The sequence below is a fragment of the Oreochromis niloticus genome, linkage group LG23 (assembly GCF_001858045.2).
Source record: "Oreochromis niloticus isolate F11D_XX linkage group LG23, O_niloticus_UMD_NMBU, whole genome shotgun sequence".
NCBI classification, from domain to species: domain Eukaryota; kingdom Metazoa; phylum Chordata; class Actinopteri; order Cichliformes; family Cichlidae; genus Oreochromis; species Oreochromis niloticus.
In genome coordinates, this window is record NC_031986.2 from 42,319,003 (window position 1) to 42,339,363 (window position 20,361).

The 20,361-nt window shown below is 42.8% G+C and overlaps 1 protein-coding gene across 7 annotated transcripts in view; it reads right to left on the reverse strand.

Moving 5' to 3' along the window:
- The window catches only part of tle2a (TLE family member 2, transcriptional corepressor a), a 41,694-nt gene extending 21,643 nt beyond the window's left edge, over positions 1-20,051 (reverse strand). For 6 of the 7 annotated variants that reach the window (XM_003439830.5, XM_005479048.4, XM_005479047.4 and 3 more), the window contains exons 1-2: positions 13,511-14,113; positions 3,707-3,870 (exon numbers count right to left, since the gene is read on the reverse strand). In XM_003439830.5, coding sequence (XP_003439878.1) covers positions 3,707-3,870; positions 13,511-13,534 — 188 coding nt within the window. In that variant the 5' untranslated portion in view covers positions 13,535-14,113. Of the gene's footprint in view, positions 1-3,706; positions 3,871-13,510; positions 14,114-19,915 lie in introns of those variants that run through there. The other variant, XM_013268222.3, reaches the window with a different exon arrangement.
- Positions 20,052-20,361: the final 310 nt, after the last annotated feature.

Here is a 20,361-nt window from a genome sequence, read left to right on the forward strand (position 1 = left end):
AGACCACACACGCACACAGAGTTACAATGCAAGCACGTCTGCAGTCACCGAGAACAACGTGTGTGTGCGTTTGTACAGAAAGAAAATTACAGTAATGAGAGCTCTGTGTCAGCAGCTCCTCCCGTCTCCCTTCAGCCTGCTGATTACAGCCTGTTTAGATAGTTAGCACACACACACACACGTGCGTGCACGTACACACACACACACACACACACACACACACACACACACACACACACACGCGAGCTGACCCAGCAATGACCCTCTAATTAATTAACTCTTCTCTTTCTTTAGGTTGCTTAGAAATCTTTCTCACTCGATCTTACCAACCACGTGCAGCACCTAAAAAAAAAAAGGGACACATAAATTTAGAAACGCGCCCTTACCACCCACCCATCCATCTATCCGCCCGCCTGCACACACAATGCACAGTTTCAGCTCATCAGCCCAAATCCCTTCCCACCATCTCTTTCCTGCCATCTAATCCGGCATCTATCAGAATTTGGCCACTTTCCCTGTGGCCAAAATACACAACTAAGCCTAGCTATTTCCAGACAACATCTATTTGTGTGTGAAGATAATTGGGGAGGCCCGTACATGTGTCTAAGCGTGTTAAGCATATGCATCAGATTGGGAGTCTGTCTGAATGGGTCAGTGTGTTTGTGTCTGTCTCCGTGGGCGTTCAGGTCATGTTTTCCCTGCAGGGTGAATAGCGTACAAGTGGATCTGATTACATGAAGGTGTAGCCTGCAATCAGAAGTGGTTCTGTGGTGCAACCTGTCTGCTGTTGGACTAAACAAGGCCACTGCTAATCATACTGATTGCCACTGTATGTATGTGTGCTCCTTTCAAAAACTGCTGCCAAACTGGGGGGGTAACCGAACCAAAAAGCTTCCAAGAGTTACTCAATTGTGAGAGGGGCAAGTGGCTTTATTGCACCACTTGGAATGGTAAAGTATTACTTCTAATTTTACTGCACGACAGTGGTTTTATGACCTCACAGTGGCAGATGGCTCAAGCGAGGCTGGCCTGCATATTTTGGTTACTTGGTGATTTTTGTGCACACTAACCCTATTTCCAACATAACTACACATTCAAGGTGGCAGGATTATTTTAAAGGTCTGTTGTATAAGACTGCATTAGATTTAGCTTGGTGCACCTAATAACTGCCTACTGAGATTAGCCCAAGTTAATCTTTAGTGTAATAAAATCAGAAAGCAATGCATTGTTTTGCTTTACATATGTTAAAATGTAAAATTTGGTTAAACAAGTTAAACACCAATTAGATAATTGTGATCTTGGCTTTATGGTTAAATTTGATTGACTCTTCACTGAATAATTCGTTTAAAATAAAAGGTTTACTCCTATAAGATAAATAAGCGGTATAGTTGTTTTTGTTCCTTAAACACAACACAAGCAGCAGCTCAAGTTTATTGTTGTTTGTACGCCAATTATGAGCGAGCCAAACCAGTCATTCCAATTAACAGATTCATCCCCACCTGCCAGATTAAACATGCACCCGACAGATACGTGAGAAGATGTCTGATAACACAAGCTGTTCCACTTGCAGAAACTGTTGCTATTGTTCCAAGTCGTGGTTACAGTATTAGTTTTCAGTTGTAGTCATATGCAGTGAATTAATCTGCTCTGATTCTTTGTGCTCTAAACATCCTGCAGGGCTGTTGGGAGAAAGCTTGCAGGGTGGTTAAACAATCTTTCCTGGAAACCTGAACTGAACCCGCTAAAACAGCACGCCGACTTATCGAAACTGGACGACGCAGATAGAATCCCAATCCCGCTCTCGGTCGTGTTCTTAATCACATCATTAATTTATTGCTGATCCTGCTCAGCAGTTCTCAGTACCAGCACTTGCAAGAGGGCGATGCTCCAGGTGTTTTGTAACATGAGGTGTTATGCTAAGCTCCCTCCAGAGGAGTTCATCACCATGAGATTCAGAGGTAACTCGTGTTCAGTGAATGACTGGATCTGTCGCAGGGACAATGCAAATAACGAGGGAGGGGGGCTTGTTGCTGACAGCGATGACAAGGAGATAAACTGCGTCATCCATGCAAACAAACACATCAAAAACATACCATAAGGCTTGGACGTGGCCAGCATCATACCTCTAGCATTGCACTGAATGAGTGTGCATATGTGACAAGACTGGACAACTGGAGTAAAGATATATGTTTTTACTGGTTTGAGGTTAAAACAAACAGCACATGCTGCCTTCTTCTCACTGCTTCCTTTAGCCCAACCTGACTACTTTGCCCAGCTGTAGTTAAGACATTCTGATCCATGTGACCAAGTTATAATTATACATCGTTTACTCCAGTTGGTATTCATAATAAAAGTCTCATGACTAAAAAAAAAATGCTGCACAAACCAGAAATGAGAGAAACCAAACAGGCATTGCTAAGCCTCTTTAACTGGCCACGCTAATTACCGATTTTACATTTATCTTTATCAATGTGACTCTTATGCATCTCTATACAAACTTCATAGTCAATACAAAAATTAGCTGTATATTCGGAAGCAATCCACTTGAAAGTATTGAAATTTGTGTGTGTGTGTTTTTTTTCTCTAGATTTATACTTTCGAGCTTGCAGTGAACAAAACGGACAGTGAAATAAGAACAGACACACATGCAGGCAGTGGTGTGAACAGGGGTAACAGTAGCCGCAGGGGTTAGAGGGGCTGTGGACGGGGAGGGATGGGTGTACAAAAGAAGTTTGAAGTGGGACAGAAAGGGAGGGAGAGGAGATTCTGGCCAGCTATATCAAAGCAGGATGAGAGGAGAAGAGTTGGGAGGCGGGAATGACCCTGTGAAGGTGTGCCAAGAGAACAGAGAGAGGGAGAGAGAAAAGAGGGAGAAGGCTGGGACTGCACAGCCAGCCCAAATCCCACATTCAAAGGCATTCTGGGCACATTCCTGCGCATCAAGCACACCATACAGTCAGGCAAAAAGGGTAGATGTCAAAACATCACATAGCATTATCTTGCATTATTTCAGGCAGATCAAGTGTGTTTGCATGTGCATGGCATGGGCGAGAGAAACAATTCCAGTGTGTCGCCTGGGAATAAAGCTGAGCCTGCCTCAACTTCTGACACGACACTTTACTGCACAGTCATGTGGCAGCACTGAAGATGCTAATTCTACTATTTAGCCCTCTGCTTTTCACACAGATAACAGCATGGATGCTGCTGTGATCCAGAGTTGTAGTTCCTCCAGTAAAATAAATCACCGCAGTCTTTTAGTGACTGATAAGCTTTAAACTCATATATTTAACACCAAAACAACACCTTTGCGTCACCTTACTCCATCATTTTTGACTAATATCTGAAACAACCTGTTTTCTGGTAAATTGCATTTCCTCAGTGAGACATGAGCCATTTTAAGGTGATTTTCAAACAAGCAGCAAATATTGGGAAGGTATATTTAAGTTTTGTTATTATGCAGGCTATATTTAAACTGTTCTTTGATAGAAAATGTTGCAGACTTTATGCAGCTGGGACCAGTGTTAAAATGTCATGCAGCTGTTGTCCATTCCAATGTGAAATTTACAGAGAAGTGATCAGACATGAAGCTTTCACATGATCATTTAATTTTCGCCGTGAATGCCCAGGGCACTGGAAGCGAACGACATTATGCCCTAAAAAAGCACAAACAGACTGCAAACAATACTGAAATCTGCTCCACACCCACCTGTGGTACTGGGTCTGAAGGAACTGAAACTCCTCCTTGATGCGGTCCAAGGTTTCTGGGTAGGTCAGTTTCAGTGACTGGGGCGTCCCCGAAGCTGCAGCCGCCGCCGCCGCCGCAGCTGCCACCACTGACGCAGAGGATCCCGGGGGTGCCTGTAGAGGTGCCTGAAAATACAAGAAATATTTATTAAAAAGATTGTTGGAATTAAATGTCAAAATCGCATCATTCCCAGTGTCCTTGAGGAATTTGCTACAGTGAATGTTATCAAAGAAGCAAAGGAAGGAATAATCGTGAGCACCGTATCTATTCTCACGTCTGTGAGGAGCTGCTGAATATAGAAATACTGTTATTGCCAGATGTGAGCGGGTCAGCAGAATAGGGTGGAGAGACACAAGAGCTTCTCAGCCAAATGAGCACACTTTGTTTAATTGCAAGTCTGGGTAGAAGAAAAAAGAAATAAAGGGCAAAATAGAGCAGTGGGGGTGCAGAACGGGGGAGGAAAAGGACCCCATCGTGGCCAAAGACCCCTTCCAACCCCTGTGTATAGTCTCTCCTCTCTGCGGGATCCAGAGCAATTAGGAGACTACAACCATAGGGGTAATGCTGCAGGACAGGCAGACAAAAGGGGGCTAAGAGCAGGCCTAGGAGGGTGGTCGGGGCTGTCAGTCCATTTGTCTGTCTGTTTGGCTCTCTCTCAAAATAACACAAAATAACAGAGGGAAGAAGCAGACAGCCGGTTCACAAGCTTCTTGACTGTCATCTAAGATGTAAATTTTTAGGTTTTAGCATTTAAAAAATTATATCCAACTAAAGCGTAGTACTAAAACTTATATTTGGTAGGCCACAGATTTTACTCTACATAGCGCTGCTTAATAGATACATTTAAAATCTGAAACAGCTGACGATATTTTGCCGTTTTTAAAATCAGGGATTGTACAGACAGACTTGGAATGTTGAATTTTTTAAGCTTTTTCATGATATAAATGCAGATTTCTTCTCTCTTGAAAAGAATAAACCAAAAGTTTGGGCAGTGTTACAATTCCAACCCAGGCAGATACGACTTGTCTACTAGTGCCACACACATTGTGTTTACCCTGCGGCATTATTTTCTCCTTTGAGGGTAGTAGAAGAGTGCAACTCATTTTTCTCTTATATGCATTCTTAACTGGTAGTCATGTAGCTTTGCTACGTTTTGTCTCGCTGCCTGGGGATTTGCAAGGAAGTACTCAAGTTCCCTGTGCAATGTGGAATATATATGCTGAATGCAAAGGGAGAAAGCTGTGCTCACACCTGCATTCTGTCAAACCCATGCATATAGCAGACTGTGTGTTTAAGTTAAACACATGCAGGGTTAAACATTTTTGCTTGATTCCACTTTTAACGATATACCTTCCAGATTACATTATATATGCTATCCTGTCTTCCAAGCCATCCGGCTGGAATTTCTCCATTTCTGAAAGTTTTGAATTTATATGAAACAACAAATAAAACCACACTGAAGGGATAAAGTGACTAGATAAAAAAATAAACAAAATCTAGATATCCTTAGCCAGTTCCACTTATGCGATGTAGTTTAATTACACCATGCCAATTAGGACATCACAGCGTGTCCAAAAATAATAAGCTGCCCACCTTGTCATCAAATAACCTACAAGGTTATTTCACTGAGTGTAGGATTGTGACAATTTTTAATTTGGTTTCAAAAAATTACCCCACAAATCCTGATGTTGTACAAATCAGCAGTGTCTGTGATGCATTAATGATGTATAATTAAAGGCTTAATTACAACATCGCTCAGCTACAATGCAGCGAAACAGTGTGTAAAAGATGTTAAATAAAAACGTGCGTGTCCACATGTGTGCAGACGCATGAAAGAAAGACACACCAAGGGAGGTTTGCCAGCAGGTGAAACATTATCTGAGGAAAGGAAATTAAATACGGGGAGTGCAAGGACAGAGAATAGAGATGAAATTGGGAGGAGAATTTAAAGGGGGGGAAAAAAGGTAAGACTGATGAAAAGTAAAAATGGACAGATAAGATGGATGAGACTATTTTTGGAGATACACAGAGAAGAGGTGAAGGAGGAAGAATTTTCTAAAAGAAGATTTAAATGGAGAAGAGAAAGGGAGGAGAAATGGAACAAGGAAAAGGAGAAAAGAGAAGAAATGGAAGGAAAAGAAAAATGGCTGATAGAAGAGGGGCTGTGGCCTCATTGTTCCTCTTTCTTTCTAACAAGCTGCTCTCAATCTGTCGGCCAGATCCCCCTCCTAGAGCACAGAAAGCCACACAAACACGTGTGTGCGCACACTCCGTTTTCCCCCTACACACTCAAACCCAGTATTACAAACACTCACCCCCACAAAACACACACATTTTGTCGGTCACACATACACACTCCCCACACTCCTCTGATTAAACGCACACACTCCGCTCATTCTCACGCGCGCACACAGACACACGCGCGCACACACTGAGAGCAATTACTCTTCACAAGAGGAAAAAAGAACACCAAGGCCATGGCCATTTTATAGGACAGTGGAAGGTGTAAGAAAGAGGGGACTATCCTTTTTATCGCTCTCCTTCCTCCTCTACTTCCCGTCAACATTTTCTGGACTTTAAAAAAAAAAATCACCCATTTTACCTCATATTCATGTCTTCAGAGGACAGGTGAGAGGAGAGACTGTGCCTTCTACAAAAAGAGAGGCTTTTTCCCCTCCCAAAATAAGGAATCTACCATTCCCCTCTTATGTAAAATTCCAGTCTGTTGTTTTTTGGTTTTTTTGGTTTTTTTACACTGATGCACATCCAGATGTTGCCTGTGAAACACTAAAGCATCCATCCTATCACAGCATAGCATAACGTCCTAACTCCTCTCCCACGAACCAGTACTCTTAGTCTGTCCAAACCCCTGATCTGGCAAACAGCTGAGCAGGCTTAAAAGTGAGAGGTCAGACCATTAAGCTGACCTGGTAACCTCTGGGAATAGATCTAGGCGGGGAGCCTCACCTGATAATCCCACGGTCGGTTATTCCCTCCCTCCTCTGCCGTGTCCCAGGCTCGAAGGCAAACAAGAGACATGCCGTCTGCCCTTGAACAAAGCTTACATAGGCTGAAAATCACTGTTACACAATTACAGGCTCGATCTTTTTGCGTGTGATACAATTGTGAAGTCAGGTTCTGTAATACTGGGCAGGGATTGCGGGAGGTTGGATGGCAAGGAACAAGGAAGGAAAGCTTATCTCTGTTATGATCAGAGATCATCTGATTACTCAACTGTTCAGTTAAATCATTAGGAGTCTGCTAACATTCTTGTGTAGAGAGAAAAGTTAAAGTTAGAGGTCCAGGACCCCAACTTGCGACCCCATCAGATTAAATGTATATGCAAACACATATTCGTCACTAATCTTTGTCAGTACTGAAAAGCCTAGTTCAGTTTCACGGATTTAAACAAGATGTTTCCTGGAAGAGGGCACAGCCATCCCTAAAGACAATCCAACAATGTAGCCCGACAATGCAAAGACAAGCAAAATTATAAACGTATGAATAAAGGAGAATAACACAAATTAAGCTCCCATTAAAAATCTGATGTAAAGGGACCGTTACCAGTGTGGTGTTTTCTGAATTATATCATTCCTGTTTTTATTTGAGTTACCTCAAATTGCACCACGAGCAGCAAACCGCTATGACCTCACATCCTTGCACGAACCCCCACGCTCTCAAGCAAACATGTGCAATCAGACTCACAGATGAGACAACACACCCACACATGACCATTATAAACATTAAGTTTTCCACAAGTATTTACAAGCACATATGCACTTCATTGCATTCACACATGACTGCAGCTCCAACGTCAGTATCAGCGGAAACCTGCAAGATGTGTCTCCGTCCTCGCTACTCACGCTGACCTACAGTGATACAAAATTCGCAAACGGAGCGGAAATAGTGCCGTCGCTGTCATGAGGTGCTCGTGTCCACTCTGAGGAATGCTTTTCAGGGTCTTCTTTATAAGGATGCAGGTAATTAGGGAAGGAAGAGATTTCCCATGGACAAAAACAATAACTTTTTTTTTTTTAACTGTAGTCTTCACCACTAAAAAATGTGTTTTTCCATATGCACAATCCAAGAAAGAAAAAATAAAAGATTTGACTTCCACACTGCAAATCCTGAATAGTGCCTTTGCAAAAGAATGCAACCAACGCCAATATTTACACTGCAGCAAAACATGTTCAACTTAAAAATAAGCCTGCTCACAGTAAAACAAGATGAAGAGTCTTGAATGACCCTAGCAGTTAGGTGAGACATTGTCTGCACGACAGCGTCGGCAGTTAGCGGATATCTTTACCATGTCCACCTTCATTGTGTGTTAGCCTGATTACATTTTCCAATCAAAAGTACAACTCTGTTTGCACAAGAAATGATGCTGTAGATGTAAACAAAACAGAAAGAGTGGATTTGTAAATCAATAACACAGCATTTTCTTTAAAACGTCACCATTTTATCATAATTGAATATTATGTGCTGATTTGAAAATTTAATGCCAGAAAACGTTTCAAAAAAGTTTAAAATGTGGCAAGTTTGTGCAAGGTGGTGCGTGGCCTAGTTTTTTTTAAAGCTTTTGTCATATTTTTCGTTTCATAATGTGCCAAATGATTTCTGTGGGTGGCAGATCTGGGCTGCAGGTAAACCAATTTAGCACTCTGACTCATACTTTCAAGCCACGGTGTTGTAATAGAGGCAAAACGTGATCTGGCATCATCTTGGCGAAATAGAAAAGGCTGTTCCTTCTTGGGGTTTTTTGTTGTTGTTTTTCACCCAAACCTGTGGGTGCAGCTCCAAATTATGTTTTCAGGAGTGTCCCTGAGACCATGTGCGGACTTCCGTTACAGAATCATGCTTTAATGCAGTGCCGTCTGAATGAAAATCACAGAAATTCAGTATTGGTTTTCAGTCTTCAGCCTTGCATACAGAGATTATTCCAGATACGGTTTCAGATTTAAATCCAAATTCTTTGAGCAGCTTAACAGAATCACCTTCCTAATAAAGCCATAATCTTAAACTCAAAAAGATGCTATATTTCATAGAAAGTCCCATTTTGAACATTCAATCTGTATTTCGTTACATTTTACATAGTATCCAGGCTCTTCTGGGTAGTGGGTTGGAAACGAACTATAGCTGAGACTTACTGAAACATTATAAGTATGAAAGAGAGCATACGGCAATATTCTGACTTAATGCCACTAGAAAAAAAAGTCAGGAGGTCAGGAAAATGATTGAAATCCTTCTTGAGGGGAACAGCAATGTAACAATGTAGTCAATAAATTTGTTTCCACAAATAAAATATATAGACAGGAACATAATAACACCAGTGAAAGTCAGCAGGATTCACTGCTGGGGAGGCATAAATGTCAACAAAATTTCATTTTCATCCAGCCAGGACTTAATGAGACATTTCAGGCTGGACCGACACCAAGTGGCGGACCAACCGACTCATCCCTCGAGTCACTCTACTTGCATGACTGAAAAAAAAACCTTGCCAAATATATGTTTAATTGTTTCATCGAATGTCGATCCCTCCGTCTGTCTCCTACAACTGGGAAAATAATTTACTGCTGCCTCCCCTCATATAGCTCATTAGTCAGGCTACTAATTACACCGCTTACCCACAGAGTCGATCAGAGTAAACACCCACCAAGCTCTCTCTTGTTCTGTCTCATCTGAATACCACCAAGGACGCAATGACAATAGGTCTAACCCAGAACAGCATGTCCGAATGCGTATCTGTGTGTCGCCACCCCCACACCTACTCATCTCTGAGGGCCACGAAACATGTCGATATCCTGTCCTCTCAAAAAAGCTTTTGAAATTAAAGCCTCTTATATGAAATTATTCAGACATGACTGTCAACATTTGACAGTCATTTGCATTGTTAAAACAGCGTGTAGGGTGGAAGAGAAGTTGCCCCCACACCTCTGCCCCCCGCCACCTTCCATCGAGTAGGTCTCGGTGCTGGAGAAACCTGCTGGTAATCTCTCAATGATTCCTCTTCTTACAGGGGAGGGGTTGCCAGGCACCTGTTTCATTAGTGCCACACATCTTTCTTTCTCAGTTTTCTTCTCTCCCACCACCACCACCAGCACCCCCCCACAACCACCTCCTCATTCCCGTCTCCTTCCTCCCGCAAGCCTCGTTATTCAAATTTCCCTGCTGTCAGCCCACATTAGCAAAGCGCCACAGTTTGCCTGTCAGCTGGCTTAATTGCTGGAGGTGCCTTCTTTTATTAGGTAACCCCCTCAGCTCGTTTGTTCCTTCCGCGGAGACACATCGCCACAACAGCTTGTATAAACCTGAAATCCCTTCAGCCTCTTTTCCTTCATTTTCCTCTACCTTTTCTTTCTCTCTCTAATCGCTGGCTGAGCAAAGCAGGCGAGCTGCAGATCGATAGCCACGCTCTCACCATAGGACAACACTGGTGATAAAGAGCTAAAAGCATGCTAGGACTACGGAAGTGGGTCTTGCTTTATGCTAGCTCCGAGGGAGGAGAGCCGAAGACTCGTCTCTCTGACCTTTTCTTTTTTTTTTTTGCATTTTACTCTCACTGTAGATAAAATTAATTCAGTAAGAAATACTCCTTGCTTGGTGTTAGTGGATAATAAGGAGATATACGAGTGAAAATGCATGCCTCCTTTTGGTCTCAAAAGCAAAACAGTGATTCGAAAATGATGTAGACCTTATGATTGAAGCAACAAGAGATGAAAAAGCCAGAATTTAAAAACACATGGCGCTCCTCCTGCAGCTCTCCCATCTATAATCTAAGCCCCTCCTACCAGACAAGCTGGGGCATAAGCCCTAAAATACTTCTGCTGATTTCTGGCCTCACACTGGATTTGAACCCCAGGCTTCCATCAGGCACATCTTTTTTCATTATGTTTGTCTGTTATGCTACTCTAGACTAACTACCAGACCTAAAAAAATAAATGTCCTTAGCAGCTCAAGCTTCACTCAACAAACTGTGAAAAGAGAGACCAAAGGAGATCCAGAACTCTAATTCCTGTTGTCCCTGCTCTTAAATGTGCTGGGGTGAATTGTCATCAGTGAGGTAATGAGTTAGGCTGAAAAAGAAATGTTTTATATTAATCAGCAATAATGTCACCTTCACAGAAGTCTAAGATATTTCCATCTAGGATGTTGTGTTAGATTTGCTAACTGATGCCTGTGGTTTCCGGAGAGACCTCAGGTGAGTTTTCGATCAGTGCATCTAACATTAGACAATACTAAATGGATAATAGACATTTTTAATCAGACATAATGACTTAAACTAATAGAAACCAACCCTCCTCCCCTTAGACCAGGACATTGCTTAGGATAAAATGGCAGGTAGGTAATTATGTTATTGCCCCTAAACTCTGATAATAAAAGAATCAGTAAAACTCCTGTTTTCTCCAAACAGATGGACAAGGAATACCTGACATCTAATTAGCCATCCAATAATCATCACATTTATCTTACATGTCAATAATGTATATTAGATGGTTAGGGTCAGTACAGGCCAGAACATGAAGAAGTTTCCTATTTAAATATATTTTAATATTATGTTTCTGATGTTTTTCTTCTTTGTGTTTGTGCGTGTTTATGCCGCTGTGGCAGATCTGAAAGAACACTAATGCCCTAAGACAGCCAGACATGCCTGCCATGACCTATGCACTTCTTTCCTATTCTGTTTTTGGCACCGCTTGGACCCTAAAATAATCTGAAAACAGACACTGAATTCTTCCATGTGGTGTTAATGCTATTTTGGCATAGGGATCTAATTTGTGCACATAATTTTACTTTGATTAGCTGGTGAAAAGTTCAGCCCTGGCATGCAGAGGGTTCATTTTCCAAGATGTGCAAGACGTGTGATTGAAAAGTTAATTTCTGATTTGCCTCTTGCACTTTACAACAGTATGTGCATATATTTTTTTGAAAGGTAAGAGTCATTTCTAGTAGAATATTTGAAGCTCGTGATTACTTCTTTATTTGAAAGAAGGAAATCGGGAAAGAAGATCTGTTGTAAGAAGCTCTCACGATTCAGGTTATTTTACCTGCTGACTGGCAGATACAACCGCAAAGTCTCTTTCTTAGAATGTGAAAATACATGCAGCATTTTACAGTCACCATTTGGCAACTATACATGTCGGAATACATGACTGCGTGTTTGTATATTATATGGGTCACTTCCTTCAGAGCACACCAATATCCAGTGATGACAGGTTACTGCCAGCCTAGCATTTCAGAGATTAAACAGTTTGCTGGGTTGAGTGGCCCTTCACTCCGAGGTGCAAACAAGAGCCGCTGATGGCCGTAGACTTCCTTATGACGGCTGCCTCACATGGTACCGTTAAGCTCTGTGGAGAGTTCAAATCAAAAGGGACCGCTGCCCTAAACATCCCACCCAGACCCGCCGCAGTCTGCTACTCTCACCCTGGGACGCCTGCCCATACATTAAGATGTGGTTTCTTAGCTCTCACAGGAACACAGTGAGGAGAGGCTGGATGAGAGGGATTGGGTTTACAGCGCAAACCACAGACCCACAGTCTGCCTCCTGCCCTGCCTTCCTGCACTCAGCTATACTACAAGCACAGCTGCTGCTAGTGTGTAATCTTTCTGCATGTGCTGTATGTTTGGGACGGGGGCTCCAATAATGTAGTCTTTCCTACAAGGAAGTATAGGTTGAAATGTTGAAATAGACATGATGGCAAACCCACAAAAATCCAACGATGTCTTTTTAGTCTCCACCTACTTGACTGGATTTGTGAAACGATAATTACAATGGCGTACACACACATTCCCATGAACTTTTCAATACAAGGGACGTGAATGTCAAAACACTGTCAGGGGTGGGGTGCAGGGTAGCATGACTGAGGGATGTAGAGGAGGGTTAGGCAAATGAGCAGGTCTTAATTGATACTTCACACAGCTGGAGGACCAGTGTTTATGTATTTCAGCCTGCTCAAAAGCTCTCCACATAAACTCCACTAAAGCAAATTAAACCCATGCAGCACAGATTTTCTGTCCTAACCTTGCAGAAATCTATCTCAAAACACAAACACCTTGTCATTTTCTCTTTTCGTTTATTTGATTTGATTTTTTTTTTTAGCCCACGTGCTGTTACTGAGATCGTTTGGCACTAGCGGTTATCTTCTTGAAAAGGGTTTATAGTTTCCAGCATCACATCAGTAAATCAGGGCGATGAATCACTTGATATGATGGGAGGAATAAAAAAGCAAAAGCAGAATTTGTAAAAACAATGAGTGGCACTTGAGAAGGGCAGGCCATTAAGGGAAGGTGACATGCCAAGCTGACTCACTTCCCCCCCTCATGGTTCACGAGGAAAGCAGAAACAAACACACACACTTCATCATCTGGGTCAAGTATGGAGATGGGAGGCTCTGCGTTTCTGGTGGTGGCCACCAAGGACACGAGATTTACACACAAAGGCAGTGGGTAAAGTTGGACGTTGTGTGAGTGGGGCTTTGCCTTACTGACAACAATCTTCCTGACCTTCACAAGACAAAGCCTACACCCAGCGTTAGTAACGAAGGCAAATAATATATGTTCTAGAGAAGAGCCTGAGGAGAATCACACTTTCCATACAAGAGAGTCCCCGGAAATACACACTGAGGACAAAAGACAAGCAATTTTGACTTGCACTTTCTCGTTAAGGTTCAAAAAAATGTTTCAATCACACTGAATTTAACTGCTACTCAGTCTGATACAATTATCTCAATAAGCGCGTGGTTACATAGTAGCTAGCTTACTTACCGGTGGTCGGTTCTGGGGAAACATTGTAGCCGCCGACTTGTGAGTCTTTGCGTTTATTTTTTTGTCCTTTTCCCCCCTTTTCGGTGCCGAAAGCTTCGTCGAAAAATACGAGCAGTCGATGTACTATTGTTGGGCTCACAGAGGCATTTGGCCGGATTTCAAAGATAATAGTGAAGCTAGCCTCGACTCGCTCATTCCTCGCTTCAAGACTCCTTTGTTCTGGGTTATATCTCCAACCCCACACCGCACCGCGCTCGACGAGTAGTAAGGACGGGGAGAGGAGGAGAGGGAGAAACACCCGGTCCAAGGAAGCTCTCCTCCAAGTCCTCAACTTCACGCTTCCAGCAATTACGCTGAGGCAAATTGTTTCCCTCCTCTTCGATAAATATATATATAAATATATATATTCGCCGTCTGTAGCGTAAAACGCCAGAGAAGGAATGGGGGAAATGTGGTTCGCTTGTGGCTTCGGAGACGGACACACCACCAGCACACTGAATGCAGCCGCAACCTCTTTTGTCTCGCTCGTTGGCCTGCACTCTTTTCACACACAACACTCCCAGTCCCTCACTTCTCTCACTCCCCCCTTGCTCTGATCCTCAATGGGACATTACATATGAGTAGCTTTCTTTGAGGAAGGGGGGGGGGGGGAACCTTAAGACACGGTTTGCTTCACAATTATCAGCCTTAAGATTTTCTATTGTTCTTCTAACAGAATGAAATATTGCACATATAGTCTATGCAGGATATAAATAGAGGGCAAATCAGAGCATTTACACAATGCTGTTCTTCAAACAGCCTGATGATATTTGCCAAGAAACCTTAGCATGTCTCTTGTTAGTGATGCACCGTAACCAGCTTTACTCGCATCCAGCGTCGGAAACAAAGACGTATCCGCACAATTGGGAATTTTTTAATTTTAGAAAAAGTCCAAAATGTATTTAGAAGGAAGGGATTCTGAGGAATTGTTCAGTGATTGAATGAAATCTCCACGTGGGGCTCGGCCTCGGCACGGTAAACACTGGTAAAACGAGCCAATGAGTTTCGAGAACACCCACGTGGGGTGTGGCGACCGTTTGCCGATTGGATGGGATGGCTAGCACAATGCTCCACGCGTCAATCAAGCGGGGCTACAACCGCTCCGTCAGGTTAACTCTTTCCTGGCTTCGTCTAGTGATTGAGAAGGCGAGGAGTTGTGTGGTTGCTGTATCAAGACTCAGTGGTTTTCCTTTTTCTCCCCACAAACTCGGCAATGCATTCGAGAAAAAAAAACTTACACACCCCTCACCCCGCCTTTCATCCTCGTCAGTGTGGAAATAAATAGACTTTGCACTAATGTTTGCATCATCTTAGTCGTTTGTAGATGAGAAAAAAATAAGCTTGACCACAGAGAACTGGCAAAACACATTAAAAGTAAGGCATCTGAAAACCACATAAATGCAACAGTGATAATGGTGCAACACTCACAAGGCTATTCGTTTGACGTGCACTTTGTTGTTACCTGGAAAAGGAGAATTATTCTGGAGGAGAAGGGAGAAATGGTGGAAAAATTGGTATTCTGGTGGCACGACCCCTTTAGCTGGGCTCATAATTAGAGAGAGAGATATTGAAAAAGCAATTTCTGACAGTGGAAATCACAACCTGCCAGAGGTGGAGCTGGAAAATATAGATGGGTGTGTGTGAGTGTGTGCGTGTGTCTGTTTGTGTGAGAATATATATGTGTGTGAGAAAGAGACAGAGAGAAAAAGGCAGAGGGGGGTAGGAAGGGAGGGAGGAGGAAGAGAATAAAGGATGAAGGACAGCAGGGGGGATGCTGAGAAAGACGAGCCAGTAGGAGGGTTAGGAGATTGAACAAGAGAGAGAGAGAGAGAGCACGGGTGATGAAAAAAAATGAGTGTGTGTGTGTGTCGCTTGTGCATGTGGGTTTTGCGTGTGCGTGCATGTGTTGAGCAGACAAGTAAGGGAATGAAAAAAGAGAGAAGGGCGAAGGGGAGCAAGTAGGGAGAGTAGAGAGGGAAGGAAAGAAAGAAGGGAAGAGAGAGAGAGAAAGAAAGATTTTATTGCCATTTTTTCCCATGAATTTTAATGCACAGCACTGGTCTCCCTCCCGGATTCTGGGATCACATTTATTAGAAAAAAAAGTCATGAGGAATGCAGTGCTTTGCAGTCTGCTGCTGCACAGGGAGATGTTTCTTGTTGTGTGTGCACGTGTGTGTGCGTGTGTGTTGGGGGCATAGGGAAGAAGGCAGGTGGGAGGGTTCATGGGATGTATGAGGCTATGTTGTGCTGGCGGGGCATAATAATATAGATGATAGAAAATGATAAGTGAAGGACACATATTATTGCTATTGGCAGGTCAGGTGAAGGAGCGCTCTAGGTGTGTGTGTGTGTGTGTGTTGGCTGAGCTCCAGTGATTAAACACACTCCGTCCACAGTGCCCTTATACTCAACCGCTCAGAGCAAAGGGACATTAAAAAAAGCTCTACAAAAAGGAGAGGAAGCCGTGGTCGCAACGTCACGGGACCTTTCGGTTTTACCTCAATTATGTGAGGTTGTTAAGAGAGGTCTATCAGACTCATGTGTGCCGAGTCTAAGCAAACACACAATGACCGCACACACCTGTCTCAGGGGGGGGAAACGGTGGAAAGTTCCCAAGGGAGCAGGGCTGCTTTGCTAAGAAAAGAAAACAGGAGCGAAGGCCAAGACGCAGGTTATGCATAAAGTATCACTGAGCAGCAAAACATCAGGAGGGAGTGGCGATGAAAAAAAAGTTCGCTTCTCACTCTTCTTTAGAGACAGCTTCATTCCTTTGTGGTTGCCAGCAGCAATATCAGTGTCAAACTGTGACTGATATTCATACTAAATGATGCCCCAATAACAAGGGACAAAGCCTACCGAACAGACATCCTGTTGAGACGATGGACCGTTGCATCTTTTGTTTCCGGCGGGCAGCGTGATGAGAGTGGTTATTGCTGCTTTGTTTGGATCAATAACCTTCACTTGTCTGGATGTTTTCTCCCTAGACATGAGCATTTGTGTTATTATACAGTAATACTGCATCCAGAAATAAAAATGCAAGTTGCTAGATGTTCTCAGAAAGTCAAGAAAGGATAGCAGTGATGAAAGGAAAAAGTCTAGATGACCTGACATCACTTCAGAGCACTCATGCTACTACAGAAAATATAGCCAACTATGTAAAGCATTGACGGTTTTAGAGATAGGCCTTCAAAATACAAGAGAAAAGCAGAAAACCATTTTTTTTGGAGTAGCACAACAGTCTCTGTTACATGGGGACACTTTTTAAAAGCAGCAACTGCAGTTTAACATGGAAAAACACATGTTGCAATAGTGTTGCTTTAAATTTGAAGTGAAATATTATTTATCAATGCAATTTGCATCTTACTTACTTACTTTTTACTTGTCTATAACTTAACCTCATTTTTATTTTGTATTTTCTGTTTTTTCCCCACATTTGGGGTTAAAATTTTTGCTATACACTATAAATCCCTCACGATGCATTTGTGACACTTTAACTATGTTTTTTTAATTAGACTGTACTATTTTTATTGTTTATCCTGTTACTCTATCTATCTATCTATCTATCTATCTATCTATCTATCTATCTATCTATCTATCTATCTATCTATCTATCTATCTATCTATCTATCTATCTGTCTATTTCCCTAGGATCAGTGAACTCACCACACATACTAGGGCAAGTTGACTGTGAGCTCACAATATCCCCCATGTGTTTTGCAGTTTTCGAGTAAGGTCATGCTTTGAAACTAAATGCACAAGCTGAGGTGCGATCTCTTTTTAAGTTTGAAAAGACACATGAGGGGTACTTCCCAAAGTCTGACCTGCATAGGCCGATCTGCTTAATGTCCTCTTTGGTCATGCTGGGCACAACAGTTGTGGCAGAAGCACTAAACTGCTGTGAACCGAATAATTAAACTGAGGTTGCAATGCAATAACTTATCGCCAGTATGATTGTTTATGGTTTTCATGAGCAAATTGTATGAATTAGTGTAACTTACTGAGGCCGATCCATACCACGGACGCTGTGTAACAAGTTAAATGCCACTTTCTTCTAATTGTTCTGAGATCTGAAATTGCTTGATTCAGACATTAAACAAGTCTCCATAATGTAGTGGTTTACACATTCACCTAAGCAGAAAAAGATCCCCAGTTTGATCCTGGGTGGAGACACAAATCCCTTTGGGGTTGTGTCAGGAAGCGCATCAATAAAATCTGCCAAATCAAACATGTGGAGCTACCCGCTCTCTGACCTCTTATGAATCAGGCAGTAGCCGAAAGCAGCTTTTAAGCCCTCGATAAAAACCATTGTCCTGTAAGAATGTAGGCAAATAAGAAGAGTTTGTTCATCTCAACTTTCTCCAACACAGCAGCAAAGGAGATAGATGATCTTAGATTAAGGTGCCCTGCGTGGGTCAAACTTTAGGTTTCCCAGCCTCACCACCTCTCCCTAATTTCATCAGTTTCTTTAGTTTGGTACAGAGAATGGCTCCTGCCTTGCATTGGCTTGAGTGACAGGAAGACAAGGCCACAGTGTTGTCACAATGCCCCCCCCCCCCCCCCCCCCAACTCTCCCTTACCCCTCCCCGCTGCCTTACTTTGACCCCCACCCCCCACTCCCTCTTTCTGTCCCTCATCAGACAAGCTGGGTGTCAGCGCAGAGACGGCCCTGTGATTTATTGGTCTCTACTCCTTTGGGACCCCTCCTCCCCAACACACAATCTCATCCCCTACCTCCTCCTCACCCCTCCACAACACCCTCCATGTTTCCCATCCCCACCCCCACCCCTGCCCCAAACCCTCAATCCAACTCCTCCCCTTCTGTCCTCTCCTGCTGTATAGCCCCTGGGGAAAAGAAGGGGGTAATGACCCACATCAGCAGCAGCTTCACTCACATACGCGAGCACACACACACACACACACACACACACACACACACACACACACACACACAACACACCTTCTCTCCTCGTTGCAGGCGGATACAAATAAATACCCTGCGTGACACACACACACACACACACACACACATATGCGCACATAAAACAGGCGCTGACACATTTATGCCCACAGGCATGTGTATCTTAGAACTGAGGAATTCCAGTGTTTCGGCGTAACATTGTTTCCCTGCTCAAAAGTCTCCCGCAGTCTTTGGACCACATACCATAATGCTGACGAGATCAATACAGAGCAATCTTTTCCTTTGATATTTGCTAAATTGTTCCATTTGTAAATAGGACGGCATTTTCATCATGACCTGTTGTAGCCTCGGGAAGATGGAATGCACTCCTCTCCTTTTCACTGGCATTTTTTTTTCTTTATAAAACAGAACAATGGAGTGATTTGTATCACGGTGAAGCGGAATAAGATCTCCTTTTGACTTTCCAAATGTCTGGCGGTGTAGCTGCTTGCACAATTTGGCCATGAAATCTGAAATGGCATTGTGTACTCAGAGTTAATGATGAGGCAAGGAAACGTCTTAGAGGGGTTTCCGCATAGACTCCCATTGCAAAAAGATAACTTCATACGTGCCAGAGAAATTTCGAGACAAGGTCAATGTGATGGTTCATATTCCCACATTTTCTTTTTCTTTCTTTTCATTTTTTTAAGGAGCGAGTGAGAAAAGAGCATCTTTTCAGAGTTTGATTTTGAATGCAGGAAGGGAGGGAGAGAGTGGAGAGGTTAAATCTGAGCATTGACTTGCAAATGCTACTGACAGCACTCTGCGTGCGCTGTCACTCATCTCACACAGCGGTGGGATGCTCTCCTGTGAGAAGTATGCAGCCACTGCCACAGGTTTCCACTGTAACTGAGTGCTGGGAAAGTGGAGAGTGCAGATGGGGTCATAATTTGTATATTTATACTTTTTTTTCCCACAGGAAGGAAAATTACATAAACTACAAAAAATATCCTGCTGGGTTGATAGAATTTGCCTCTAAAATGTGTCTATAACAACATGACTCTCCTTATCAAATAAAAAAAACTAATAAATAATTTGAGTACCTTACATTTATGCATGAAAAGCTTTTAAAAGAAAAAGCACACAGTTACAGCTTAACTGTGGTCCTGTAGATATCAGGGTTCATTTAAATAAAAGATTAAACATAGAGCTTTTCTTTTTTTTTTAAAAAAACAAAACAACAACAACACAAATATATCAAACTCCTAATCTGTATTTTGTGAGTTTGTACTTAGACGTGCAACGAACAAGCTACCACATTGCATTATGCTGCCACCTGCTGTTGCATATAAGTAATGCAATCAGCGGCATATACAGTACCATAGGCTACATTATATACTGTATCTTATTTATGTGTCATTCCAGGACGGTATAAATGAATAAATCATTGTCAACGCTGTGTGTCATACCTCATATAGCTTTATATGTTCACTGGGGGTTTGTAATAGCAGCACTGCGGACTTTGAATCCTGTGACCTCGTACAACCTGCTTTTCCCCCCAGGGATAAGGTCAAGGTTACCCGCTGGGCAGCATTTTCCACCAAATCCAGGAGCTCACCAGGCGGACACAGACACGCTGACAGACTGCATACCCATCAGAAGCTCTGCTGGGCGTTTCTAATCGCCAGTTTCGCTGCGCTTGTCTGTCTCAGACCTTGAAAACCTTCATCATTGAGTGGAAACTGATGCTAAATACTGTCGCGTGCCAAGACGCCATTATCCTGTACCAAACTGCAGTAAAGAACTTTCACCACACGGTGTCACCATTACATAGTGAATCCCGTGCTGTCTGTAACTGTTATTCCACTCCGGAATGAGCCAAACAGAAGTTCGCACTGAGGTGTGCTGGTGTAGG